Source organism: Typopeltis vanoorti, chromosome 4 (genome assembly GCF_054136105.1).
Source record: "Typopeltis vanoorti isolate ZY-2024b chromosome 4, IOZ_Tvanoo_1.0, whole genome shotgun sequence".
NCBI classification, from domain to species: domain Eukaryota; kingdom Metazoa; phylum Arthropoda; class Arachnida; order Uropygi; family Thelyphonidae; genus Typopeltis; species Typopeltis vanoorti.
The window spans coordinates 34,360,390-34,375,317 of NC_143552.1; the positions used below are offsets into that span (position 1 = coordinate 34,360,390).

A 14,928-nucleotide genomic window follows, 5' to 3' on the forward strand; every position below is an offset into this window, starting at 1 on the left:
TATCTTCACAAGGCTTAGCAAATTACATTCCTTCAATCTGTCTTCATATCCCACATCCCAAAGACCAGTTACCATCTTAGTCAGTCTTATCTGAACCATTTCCAATATATCCTCCTCAACATGAAAACCAGGGAACCAAATCTCCAAAATTTCCCCACCGGGTGTATACTTAGAACTCCTTTGTTGCCTACTAAATTCCAGAACTTTCCACTTTGCAACACTGAACTTAAGTTCTATACACTTGACCATTCAGAGAAATTTAAGTCCACTGTAAGGCCACAATATAAACTTCATTCATCATCACTCTCTCCAGTTTTGCATCAGCTGCAAACAGTTATATATCTCCAGTCAAACCCATCCCAATATCATTAACATACAAGTTAAATAACAATTGACTGAGAGCTAGTTACCATCCAATTCCATCTGTTCTAATTTAGTTTCCAATCCCATCTGCTCTAATTTAGTTACCAATCCCTGGTGTGCCAATCTATCCAATGCCTTTGCAAAATCTAAATCTACCACAATACATGCTTCTCCCTTGTCCAATACATTTGACACTTTGTTATAATACATAAGTAAGTTTGAAAAACATGACCTTCCTTTAACAAATCCATGATGACAAGCACAGGGAAAACAACTGTATCAAACTACTTTTGTATCCCTGTTCTTATCAATCTCCATGATACATTAACTAAAGCTCCAGATATGCAAATCTGTCTATAATTTTTAGCCTTATCCTTATTACCAACATTCTGAAGTGGAGCAATTTTACTTTCCTTCTACTCCTTTGAGACTTGTGCTATTGTAAGACTCTTGTGAAACAGGTAGGCCATGACTGATGCAAACTCTCTGGAACATTCCCTTAAGTCAAGTGGTGATATATCATCAACTCCTACTGCCTTATTAACATCAAATTTACTTAGCTCCTTATATACTACTTGCTTGTTCATTAGTAAGCTTTCTCTCATTTCATTTTCTTTTCATTTCATTCTCATTTCATTTTACTTGAGCTTCTCCTGATTTCACAGTACAAATGAAACACTATGAAATGCTCACTTAATACTTCAAAGTGGTGGTGGTGGTGGTTTTGAGGCAGTACGGTGTGAGAAAGGTGAATAGAATGAAATACTTCATTGGTTGTTGCTATAGGCCTGTGCAAATGGGAAAAGGGTGATCATTATGGGCGATTTTAATTACAAAATATAGAGTGGGATAATAAGATAGCAACAGGAAGTAAAGAAAATTAGTTTCTCGAGTTTTTGAGGGGCAAATACCTAAGGCTATGATGCATAACAGAGAAAATACAAGTATTGAGGAGCTTAGATTTTATTATCCTATCAGTGGATGTTATTATAAACAAGATGTCATATCTCACTACATTTGGTGAGAGTGACCATGAAGTGATTACCTGGGTGACTGACAACCATGTGAGGACTTCTATGAGGAAAGGGTATTGTGGAACTACAAGACCAGTGATTATGAGAAGGTGGGCAAAAAGGAGATCAATACTGCCTGGTTGATATTCAAGAACTATCTAGAAGAAGCAGTGTCTAAATGTATTCCAAAGATCAGAAGATTAAATTAAATGGATCAATGAAGAGATTAAGCAATACAGAAAAAAAAGGCATTATATGGAGGCAACATAAGAGGAGTGGTAATAATCAATTCCATGAAAAATACAAAGAACAGGCAAGGAGGGTGACTTGAAAGGAAGCAAAAGTTCAGTATGAGCAGCAGTTAGCTAATAAAGCCAAAAAAATCCTAGGAAATTCTTCCGATATATACCCAGCAAAAAAAAAAAAAAAAAAAAGGATTATGGTAGAATGGCAGTGATGCAGAGGATATACTTGAGATATTTAATGAGCAGTTCATAATGGTCTTTCATCCTTTTGAACGCGACATCATGGAGAGTTTGAGAGCAGTGGATGATGATGATGAGGAGAGACTGACTGTGAGTGAGGAAGTAGTATATGGGGAATTAAGCAAACTTGATATTAATAAGGCTGTGGGACTTTATAATATATCACTGCACATTTTGAAGGAATGTGCAAGGGAATTGACATCTCCCTTGACATATTTGTTTAATATGAGTTTTAATTGGGTCAAGTTCCAAAGGAGTGAAAGGAAGGCAAGATCGTACTGCTTCATAAAGGAAGTGACAGAATTCAAGCATCAAATTATAAACAATCTGTGTATGAGGTGTTGTAATTAAAGTGTTGGAAAGGCTGGTGAGAATCAGGATGCAGAATTGGGTTGACAACAATGGTATTATCTTTGATGGACAGCACGGATTTGCTAAACGGATCATGTTCTAGTAATCTACTTACTTATTACAAAAAGGTGACGGCAGCATTGGATACGGGTATACAGTAATATACTTTGACTTTGTAAAGGCTTTTAATAGATTACTGCATGACAAGTTGATAGTCAAACTAGAGTGGATGGGATGATTGGATATTAGACTAATGCATTGGATTGGAGATTGGTTGTCTGATAGGTATCAACAAGTAGTGTATGGGGGAGCAATATCTCAGAAGAGGAAAGTCATTAGTGGTATGCCTCAGGAGTTTTTTTTTTTTTTTTTTTTTTTTTTTTTTTTTAAGGGCCACAGAGGAAGATTTGAATTAGGAATGAGGATATACAGTTGTTTGTAGATGATTCAAAGTTGGAACAAACTATGAGGAGTAGAGCAGATGTTGTGGCCTTACAAGAAAACTTGAATAGACTAAGTGAATAGGCACAGAAGTGAGGATACTAGTTCAATGTTGCAAAATGGTTTTAAAATTGGGATGAAGAATTTTCTCTTGGTGGAGATATATTGTTGTAGCTGGAAGAAATAAGAGATCTTGGGGTGATAAGGATCTAACAATTTAAAGGCAATACTACCAAAATTGTGAGGACAACACAACAAATAATGGCAGTGATGCAGAGGACAAAGACTTGCAGAAGTAAGGAGATTCTGGTTCCATTGTATAAGACTCTGATTAGGCCACATATGGACTAATGAAGAGATGCTAGAGAAGGTCCAGAGGCAATTGACTAAAATAGTTTCTGATCTCTGGAATGTAGACTATGAAGAAAGATTGCGACGATTGGCTGAGTCTAGTGGATAGAAAGAAGAGGGGTAATATGATAGAGACACAAGTTAGTAAGGAGTTGTTATAGGATTAACATTGAAGAGGTGTTTCATAAAACTGTCGGAGATTTGGGGGAGAACAAGAGCTCATCCCTGGAAGCTGTATATGGAGGGTGTGATCAGGGGAGTGAGAAGCAGTGCTTTTGCATGGATAGTAGTGAAAATGTATTGCTGAGAGCTATGCATCTGCAGAGAATTTGATTTGAAATCTGTGTCTCTGTGGGATCTTAAGATGACAATGATAATAATAATAATAACTGCAAATCTACCACTTTTACCAGTCTACCACTTTCATCTATTAATATCATTTTGCCATAATCATTCTTCTTTCTACTTGTCACATACCGAAAAAAATTTCCTAGGGTTTTCCTTTCTCTGATTTGCTAATTTATGCTCATACTCATATGCTTTTTTATACTCTTAATGCAACAGATTATTACCATAATACTGCTGGCCTTGTTGGCTGAACAGTTAGCATAACCTACTCTTCAACCCAAAGGCTGCAGGTTTGAATTCTGACATAGGCATGGATGTTTGTGATCTTCTTTAGGTGGGAAATGAATTTCATCGCTTAAATAATTTCATTTATTTATTATAGGCCTGAAGTGGCTTGAAAAGTTCCATGTTTGGTCTCTAGAGCAGGTTTTCTGTACTATGTAAATAATAAAATAAAAATACAAAAAATATATATATAAAATTGATAAAAAGATAAAAAAAATTCTTAGCCCACCCATGGTACAAAATGTACTATAGATTTGCAAATAATCTTTTATGGGTAATGGCAACATTAGAAAAAAAAAATGATCATTTTGTTCTATTTCAAGCTTAATCTCCTCATTCATTCAACAATTGACTCACATTCTACTTTTTGATGTTCAGAATGCATTCTCTCGTTCATGTTGTTAAGTTTCTCTTTGGTCAGTTTCCAAGAAGTCAGTTCTCATTTCTTTTCTGCTTAACTCTACATTCCATGCCATTTAGATGCAAGTTGTCTTCTAAGCTTCTCATAATCACCAGCCTTCAATTTCCAAATATATCTTTTTCCTCACAGATATATATATTCTGTGAAAAGATCACCAGGGTTGTGACTAGCCACAACCCTGGTGATCAATTCAAAATGAAATTATTTATTTTTTTCAAAATTTTTTACAAGCATCAAACATAATCATCACCACAGCAAACATAGGCTAAAAACATTAAAATAAGTAGAATGGAATAGAATATCACAAGTGAAATGTGATATCTGGAATATTAACAGGCAGGATGCAAGATTATACAATAGTCCAACAGAAATCACACACACACACACACACACACACACACACACACACACACACACACACACACACACACACACACACACACACACACACACACACACACACACAGAGAGAGAGAGAAAGAGAGAGAGAGAGAGAGATATTGGGTACCTTAACATCAATTAAACCTTCCCAAAATTTTAGGAAACTTAAGGGAAATGTTAAAGGGAAACTTAAAAGAAAATTTAATGGAGATGGAGGCTAGTAAAGAAATATTTCTCAACTGCAAATTGCATTTCTCAAGTAAAACAAAAACATGATTTGGTGTAAAGGGAGTGACTAATGAAATCAAAGAGGAATTGCAAATAAAAAGCAAGTTATTGAAAAAGTATAAAAAAAGTTGCATGAGGAACATAATAATACTCAAGTCAGGAAGCAAAAAGTGGGAAGAGATCAGCATTATAATCCAAGGAAAATCCAAAGGAATTGTTTCATTACATAGACCAGGGCTGTCCAACCTTAGGTAATCCATGGGCCGCATCATAATGCATATCTAGTAATTTGGTGAGCAGCAGCGACACTACCTCGGAAGCTGAACAAATGAACAACACTAACTGAGCGCTCACGTTCCCCATGAACGCCTGGAGCATGCACGTTGGAACAAAACAGTGTAAGAGCACTTCTTTGGCACATCTAATATTTGAAAAACACATGGGTATATAGTGATGTAAAAACACCAAATAAAATTACCAACATCAAGATTATTGATTAGTGATAGAATTAAAATATCTAATAGCATTTGATTCAAATTGTTATTTTATTTTTTCGCTCATGAGGATCAAAATCCATAGGTGGGCTGCACAAAATCGCACTGTAGGCCACATGTAGCCTGCGGGCAGTGCTTTGGACGGCCCTGAAGTAGACCATTGAAGAAGAAATTATTATGGATAAATAATGCAGTTAGATGGAAAAAAAATTTGAATGATCAATGCAGATAATATAGTGGAGCCCTTTAATGACCCCTTTATTGTGGCATTTCATCCTGTAAAAGCAGGTTTTAATCCTGAAAGGATGAGAATGGTTGATGGTTGTTTAGAAGTGCATAGGGACAATTTGTTTCAAATATTAAGAACTCTGGAAGTAAATAAGGCAATCTGACTACATGGGATTTCACCATGTATTTTAAGAAAACATGCAAAGGAAATGACCTCCAATGACTAGAATGTTCAATGAAAGTCTAGTTATTGGTTTAATGGAATAAATACAGAGCAGAGGAACAATATAATACAAGTTTATTAAATCTTGTATTTATTCTCTGTCACGGATACAATCTCAAAATTGTAAAAGCACACGCAAAAATACTTAAAATAATAAGTGGAAAAATATTAGACTCAAAATTTAACTCTAAATCAATTAAAGATTTGAAATGCATAGATTTTTTTATATAATATGAAGTGTGGCCAGTAAGTGGAATTAAGGATTTATTATTATTATTATTATTATTATTATGGGCAGCTCCAAGGAGTCCTTAGACTCATCGAGGGAAGCCCAACATCATGTCAAGAACGACTATTCAACATTCACACAGTATCTATCATACTTCACCTTGAACTCATTTACAGTCATGGCACCCACAACAGACTCTGGTAGTTTATTCCACTCATTTACCACTCTCCAAGTAAAAAACCTAACTCTAACACCCTTGCTAACCACACTTTTACCAAGCTTCCATGGATGGCCCCTAGTCCTCCCAGTACCAGTCCTATTCTCAAAAATATCTTCTGAATTAATCTTATAGAAACCCTTCAGTAATTTGAATTCTCAATCATATCTCCCCTTTTCTGCCTATCAACCAATTTCTGCAACCCACAAATCTTCAACCTGTTTTCATAAGGTTCATTCCATAGACCTGCTATCATCTTGGTCACTCGCCTCTGGATCCTCTCAATCTCCTCCCCATCGAGAAGAAACCTAGGTGACCAGATCGGGGCACAGTAATCAAGATGGGGTCTTATCAAGGCTCAATACAGAGGAACAATAACTTGCTTATCTCTGCTCGTCAAAGTATTCTTCAGCATCCAAGTGATTTGATGAGCTGATTTAGCCACTTTTGCGATGTGCCACCTAAACATCAACTCCCTATCCACCAACACACCCAAGTCCCTGGCCTCATCAATCTCCTGAAGTGCAGTTCCACCAATGTGATATACTGCTGCTAATCTTTTCACCCTAAAATGCAAAACCTTACATTTTTCCACATTAAATTGACATCCATTCTCCTTAGCCCAGTCCTCCAAACTATCCAAATCATCCTGCAAAATTTTGACATCCTGAGCATTCACTATTGCTCTACCTAACTTTGCATCATCCGCAAACAGATACACAGTTCCTCTCAGATCCTTTCCTATATCGTTAATGAACAAATTAAACAGTAGTGGTCCAAGAACAGAACCCTGCAGCACACCACTAGTCACAGGCTATCTTTTGGACTCTACTTCTGAATAAACCACTCTCTGATATCTCAACATCAACCACCCTCTTTATCCATCTCACCAACCCCATATCCATTCTCATATGCTGCAGTTTACTGATTAGAATTCCAGGCTTCAGCAAGGTCCAGTAGAATCACTGTAAACCCGTTACCTTTATCCAGTTCAGCCGTCACTGTGTTATAGAACGTGAGCAAGTTAAAGCATGATCTACCCTTCACAAAACCATGCTGTCCCCCATTTTCATCTATCCAATCTTGTATTTTCCTCTTGACTATTTTCTCCAAGACCTTGAACAATTTTCAACAGCAGTCTTGGAACCTCCTTTATGCAGTGGAACTATTTTTCCCTCTTTCCACCCCCTTGGGTCCAAACCAGACCCGCGACTCAAATTAAACAAAATGGTCAAAGGCACTGACAATTCTTTAGCCGCTTCTCGTACGACACGAGCTGGTATACCCTCCAATCCCGCAGATGAATTGACATTGAGGTTTAGCTAATGAGGTTTAGGTTTAGACATTTAGCTAATGGCTTGGCTAATTTAAAGGTGGAGGAGAGGGTCAGTGGCATCTGCTATGGGACAGAGAGGAATATTATGTTTATGAATTACAGGCAGAAGGAAGGATGTAGATTCTTAAGGGAGCAGACAAGCGCAGCCAGCTTCAGATAAGGTTTGAAAACAGTACAGAGATATTTTTTTACAGTCCAGGCTGTTATCTCTGAAGAGTTCCAGATACAGAGTATAGTAATAGTATTACTATAGTCTGTGAAGAAGGATGTCTGCACATTCCTTTCCACAGAAACAGAATCAAAAAAAAAAATAATAAAAAAACGACCATGCTTCGCTGCAGCAAATCTAAACTTGAAAAACTTTTACTTAGAATCAGCAGCAGATTTGGTAAACCAAGCTAATCTTAATAAATATGGTTGTGTTAAACTTCCCAAGATTTTGGAAACTTTAATTCTTAGGCTTCCTGCCCAACAGTTAAATCTAAAGTCTAAGCCTAAAGTCTCTCACAGGACTTTAGGCTTTTAGTCTGATATTTTCCCCCACTTATTGTTTTGAGTGTTTTTGTGTGTGCTTTTACAATTTTGATATCTTTTATAAGGCTGTCTTTTATAAGACAGACTGGACTTAAAGAAAACAAATCCTACAGATACCTTAAGAAAATAGAGAATAATAAATATCATAAAAATTAAAATCTGAATATGATGTAGAAAATTTGAATTTTTCCAAGAGGGAAATTGAGTGTGGTAATAGAGGTATAAGATAAGAGGTGTAAAGGAGCAAGAGAGTTGTTCTTAGTAGAAAAAAACAAATGGTGTGGTTGGAAACAAGGAGAATGTGAGTATGGAAGTTAGGAGATTGCTGAGCAGAGTCAAGATAACAGTATGGTAGCAAGGTAGGCAAGGTGTTGCCTACATATGAGAGGACAAGCAATAATCATAAATAGAATTCTGGCAGAGCTGTGTTAGGTGAAAGGGGCACAGTATGACTATATGAGATGAGCTTGAGAGATCAATAGAGTTGCATAAGATTTATGGACTGTTTTAAGAAACTGTTGCTAAGAGAGGGTAACAATAATTGTGAATGGGAGAGTAGGATGGAAGAGATTGAAGGAGTGCTTTTAAATGCGGGTTAGTAGTGTGAGTGAGAAGAGTGTGAGAAAGGGAATGCAATACAGAAAGGAAAAACGGAATAAGGCATATTCCGATAATTGAACCACATTTTTTTTATTAAGCTAAAAGCACAATAAAGAAAGAAAATCTGACAAGTTTCGTAAGTCGTTTGACTTACATCTTCAGGGGTAAAAGGTAACTTAAAGTTTAAAACAACAAAAAAGAGAAATTATTCAAAAATAGTTCATAGTATACAGTTGTAGCCATCTGATTGTTCATAAAATTGAAAAATCAGAATGCAGATTCAAAGCAGTGCTAAGTTTAAACAATGCTGGATGATGCCACATTCTAGAAAGTGTTTTTGTGACTTTTCTAGACTTGTCTTGTTTGAAAATTCTGCAAATAATGAAGTTATTATATAACATATATATTCTGAATTTGTTTAATCCAAAATTCTTTCTTATAAAAGCCAATGCCTGCTGTCTTTTTGAGAACCGCAACAACTTTTTTGTTGCTTTGGAATGAATATCAAATTAAGAACATAGTCTTTCAAATGTTCTCAATATCTGCATCTAGAGAACTAGACCAAACTTATTCTGTAGTACAATTAGAAGAATGACAGAACACAATATCCTTCACTAGAAGAGACCCGAGCTAAAAGAAGTTTGGGTTTTACACTTTTGTGTATATGGCTGATTTGCCATATCCAGGAAAACAATCAGTAGACATGCAGTTTACAGATAAAGGTGCCATTGTTGTGCAGTAGATGGTGCTGTGTGTAGACATGATAGAGCATTGCGTGTAGATGGAGAAATGTGTTGACAGTGGGTTGTGTGGAGTGGAGTGGAGTGCCATCTTGCAGTTCATGGACTCCTTGGAGGTGTTGTGTAATAGTAATCATAAAAATTATAAAATCATAAATAAAAAAACATCTCTTTATAGGCATAAATAATGATATGTGGTATGAGCATATAAATGAGCAACAAAAAACTTACCTGGTTGCCTTCTTTAGTCCAAAATATGGAAGGAGGTGGATTTCCTGTTGCAACACATTCAAATTTAGCAATACCATTTAAACCTACTCTTTGGTCTTTAGGAGTAATTAAAAATGTAGGCCGTGCTGTTGGTAAATAAGAAAAGTATAAACTATTAAAAAACAAACAATATTAACAAAATAATTTGACTTCTGATGTCATATAAAACATCAATATGAATACTGACTAGTCAGAAAAAGGATGTGTAATACATACTAAAGTAGACATACCCTCAAGTGACAGAGGACAGAGTAATTAATATATATATTGTAATCACTTCTGTTTCTTAAATTAACACATGTGTAATGCTACAGGTATGAATAACGACAATGATTATAGCCAAATATTTAAGAAGACAAGCAAATCACCAGAAACAAGTGCAATGCAGATAAGTGAAATACAGAAGTTAAATACAGATATACCATGCATAATGATTTTATGTTATTTTCAACCATCTGAACCTAAGAAAAACTGACACAAACTGGATTTTATATTGGCCGAAGGATTTTAATTGATACTAAGTAAGAAATACCAACATGTTTCGCCAACTTAGCTATTTGGCTTCTTCAGGGTGAATAAAAAAGATAAAAAACAAAACTTAAACACTTAAACTGTTCATGAAAGAATGAACCGAATACAATTGTATTTTTTTACAAATACAGAAGAATGCGTACATCAAATGCATGGAGCGTGTATATGATGTCAACTGTTGTTATGCAGGAACATTCTGTAATAAGCAGCGAAATTTAACTCTAGCATGCTTAATGATCTTATGAGGGTCTTCCAAATATCAGCTAGAATTAATCCATTATAAATCCACCATCGCCATTCCTTATGCTGGGACAGTTTCTTGCTACACTCCTCAAGCCACATGAAATATGAGTGACTTTTAAACCTTTAAAGACTATTCACCATTTTTTAAGATCTTCGAAAGACAGTCATGCCTTCTTCAAATTATAACATCCCCTGTTCATGTGGATTAAATTACATCGGTCAGACCTCAAGAAGTTTGGAAATTTAAAAAAAAGAACACTTAGGAGATGTAAACAATAACAGAGAAGACAATTCTGGGTTAGCCCTTCATTTCTCGAGGACAAACCATACCATCGAATGGGACAAAAGCTCCATGCCCTATTTAGAGGAAGATTTCTGTTCCAGATACATAAAAGAAGCCATAACAGTCATCTGTTCTAAACACAACCTCAACAGAAACCAAGGATTAATTCTAGCTGATATTTGGAAGACCCTCATAAGATCATTAAGATCATTAAGCATGCCAGAGTTAAATTTCGCTACTAATTACAGAATGTTCCTGTATAAGAACAGTTGACATCATACATGCTTGATGTGTTTTGATGTATGCATTCTTCTGTATTTGTAAAAAAAAATACAATTGTATTTGGTTCATTCTTTCATGAACAGTTTAAGTGTTTAAGTTGTTTTGTATCTCTTTTATTCACCGTGAAGAAGCCAACCAGCTAAGTTAGCAAAGAAATGTTGGTATTTCTTACTTAGTATCAATTAAAATCCTTCAGCCAATATAAAACCCATTTATGTCAATTTTTCTTAGATACCATGCATATTGTAATATATTCACCATAATACAAACCACAGTGAAAATCTATCTAAGGCAACCAATAGTGTTTCCTTCAAAAAGTGACCTTATAGTCTAGTGACCATCTAGTAGAATGTCCCATATAAAATATAGCAATAAGTTTAATTCAAATCAAAGAATTCTGTTGTTACCAAAAACAGAATTTTAAAGTCAAATATACTAAAATTATCTAAAGGAAAAATATGGCAAGGGGGAAACAAAATGTACAGAAAGTATAACACTTTGTTTAGCATAAAACTGCTTATGATATTATAATATTGAATGACAAATACCACATTTTAAATCGTATATGTTCTATTTTATATTATTTTATTCTATTTATACTAGATGTATGTCCTTTACAGGGTGTTCGGGATAAATTTGACATATTTATAATTAATTATATTTTTCCGTAAGTTACATGTATTAACACACACTTCTCTTCATTTAAAAGTTTGGACCCTTCTTCATTCATATACAAGATGTCAGAAAGGATGGATAGCTGGAACCCACCTGAATCATGGAAGAGAATAACTTGTATCATGATGATTCGTGCCCGCCATCAAAATAAGGATATTACGACTGCTGCCCAATGCTCCCTGAATACAGTAAAAACAATCAGGCATGAACTAGAGACTTGCAATGGTGACTACGAGGATGTAGCAAGAAGAAAGATCCCTAGCAGACGATCTGATTGCGTTCGTACAGCAGAATTCCTCGCAAATCTGCAGGAACAGGTGTTGAAGAACCCTGGCATTGGAATTCGGGCTTTGTTCGTGGAGTTGCTAACTGTAGTCAAGCCCTGGATAACAAGGGTAGCCAATGGTAGGCCGTATGTATGGCAGCAGGATTAGGGCCCCTTGCCACACCTCTGGGAAAAGTCAAAAATGGTTGTCTGAAAATTTCTACGACTTCACCAGTCCAAATGTTTGGCCTCCAAACTCCCCAGACCTTAACCCCATGGATTATTTGGTATGGGGCGCAGTTGAAAAAGACACCAATCGCACTTCCAGTAATACAAAAGCCCAGTTAATGGATAAAATTAAAATAGTTTTTGCCGCCCTTCCCAGGGAGACTGTAGCATCAGCTTGTTCGAGGTTCCGAAGCAGAATTGAAGCTGTGATCGATGCTAATGGTGGTTATTTTGAGTAAATCTTGTTGATAGTATTGTAATTAACTCTGCCTGTAATGTTTTTTTGTCAATTCATTAAATTTAATAGATACAAAGAAGATTTTCTTTTTCCTTACGAAACTGTCAAATTTATCCCGAACACCCTGTACATGTTTTGTTGTCTGTATGGCTAATAGTATCATCTGGAGGGTGCTTGACAAGTAAAAACCCGACAAAAAAGTAAATGTTTTCCAACAGCAGTTAATATCTATAAGTGGAAAAGACAAGAACAATAGTTTAATCAAGTGTATGATTAGGCATGTTACGTGCAGTTTCTATATCGTTGAGTAAACTCTGTATGTGATTGCTTGCATACAAGAGATCATTAATGTTACATATATTAATTAATGACCTAGATGTTGTGAAGGATCATTCCTTGGTTTCTATTTATTATTATTATTATTTGACATCTCCAGGGAGTCCAAAGACTCATCGAGGGAGGGCACCTACTCTACAACTCTGTCTCCACCACTCGATCTACCAACTGACTGCAACTATACCAACATCATCTACCATCGACCACCACTGCTAGTTTCTCCACAGACAATCACAAACATCCTCGCCCACGGTGGGATTTGAACCCGCAGACTTTTGGCTGGAGAGCTGATACGCTAACCACTTGGCCAGCTAGGCTGGCAAAGGTACATTTAGTGTATCTTTTTGAGCAAATGCTCTTGGAGGACTTCTTGAACAACCTGTTGAAGTCATTCTCTTCTAAGTAGGGATGGAGAATGTTTGCCAATTTACAGTGTGATGTTCTTTGAGGATGTACACCACAAGTCTGCTTTTGTCTTCCTTTTTAAATTAAAGATCCAAGAAATAATTTCTTCCTTTTTGTCAACATTGAGAATAAGTTCTTTGTTGCAGATTTCAAAACTTCTCCCAGTCTAACCTACATATATCTCTCCACAAGAATACAGAATCTTGTATACACCTGGATGTTTATAAAATGGAACTTTGTTTTAGTAGCGTGTACAAAATCTTCATAAGGTAGTGACTGGTTTGAAGGCTGTTCTGATGTTGACTGCCTTTAATTAATTATTACATCACACCTCCAGGGAGTCCAAAGACTCATCGAGGGAGGGTATCTACTATGCAACTCTACGTCTCAATGCTCCACCAACCTTCATCTAACACCAACTACCACCACTAGTACTCCCGCGGACAATCACAAGCATCCATGCCCACGGTGGGATTCGAACCCGCAGCCTTTTGGCTGGAGAGCGGATACGCTAACCACTCAGCCAACCAGGCCGACGAATTTTTTAATATTTTTTTCGAATATATTTTTCTTGATGCACTGCCAATGTATAGAATGGATACCATACATTTGTAATTAATTTCTGGGTTATCACAGGTTGGATCGTCAAAAAATAAAAGTTTCGTTGTACCATTTTTTTGGGTATCCATTGCGGAGGAACTGATTAAACAGGATTTGATGTTCTTGGTTTCATTTGATTTCATCATTTTTTAGTTTAAAGCTTTATTTTTCAAGGTTTTGATTATATTTAATTTTCATTGAGAGTGATGAAATGAACTTGTACTTATCTGCCTGTGTGGGCTTCTTTCCTACAGACTTCTAATGATAATCTTCTAGCACTGTTCATGTTGATAAGGATGTCTAGGAATGGTTGGTAATTTTCCATTCTTTTCTACTTCTAATGTAAATTTAATTTTCAGATGTTGATTATTCAAAAATTATACAAAATCTTTCCCTATGTTTCATTCCTTCAGGACTCTCCCTGTTGCAAGACTTATGCTAAATAGTTGTGTCAAAGGCCATTAATTCCATAGGGCATTCCCTCAAGACACCTAGCAATATACTGTCAAAAACTACTAACTTATTAATATCAAGTTTACTTAATTCCTCATTCGCCATCAGTCTCTCTTCTGCCATACCCTCTAACACTCCAGCTTCTCCTGATGTTGCCTTCATGAGGATGAAATACACTGATAAACTGATAATTGAATAATTCAACTATATCCTCTGCATTGATTACCAATCTACCAGTGTTCATCAACTAGCATTATCCTCCCATAGTCATTTTTCCTTCTACTTGCCACATATCAAAAGAACTCACGAGGAATTTGCTTGATTGGCTAATTTTTGCTCATACTAGACTTTAGCTGCCTTTACAAACCGAGTCACCTTCCTGGCCTGCTATTTGTATTCTTCATGCAACTGATCATTACCAACATTCATTCTGTGTTGTCACCACAATGTCTTCCTACAGATTTCATGCTTAATCTCTTCATTCATACATTTTACTCTTATCTTGTTTAGCCTTTTCACCTTTTGAGTACGCTCAAAGTGCTGCTGTTAAATAACTATTGATCAATGCCCACACGGCATCTATATCCTTCCCACTCAACTCATGTTTCCATGCTATAGCACCCAGTGGTCTCTAAGTTTTCTAAAATTGCTACCTTTGTAGTTCCATATATATCCCTTCTTTACAGAAGTCCTCATGTGACTAGTTGCAACCCAGGTGATCACTTTATGGCCACTTTCTCCAACTAGAGGAAGCTTAGATACCTCATTTATAATGACAATCTCTGATGGGATAATCAGATCCAAGACCCTTGTTCTCTGCATCCTCTTTGGTACATACTCCATGTTGCCCA

General features: G+C 36.1%; 1 protein-coding gene across 3 annotated transcripts in view; it reads right to left on the reverse strand.

The window, feature by feature from the left end:
* LOC150107214 (roundabout homolog 1-like) overlaps positions 1–14,928 on the reverse strand; it is a 742,051-nt gene that overhangs the window by 414,053 nt on the left and 313,070 nt on the right. For all 3 annotated transcript variants that reach the window (XM_090391071.1, XM_090391072.1, XM_090391070.1), the window contains exon 6: positions 9,500–9,624. In XM_090391071.1, coding sequence (XP_090247197.1) covers positions 9,500–9,624 — 125 coding nt within the window. The remainder of the gene's footprint in view (positions 1–9,499; positions 9,625–14,928) is intronic.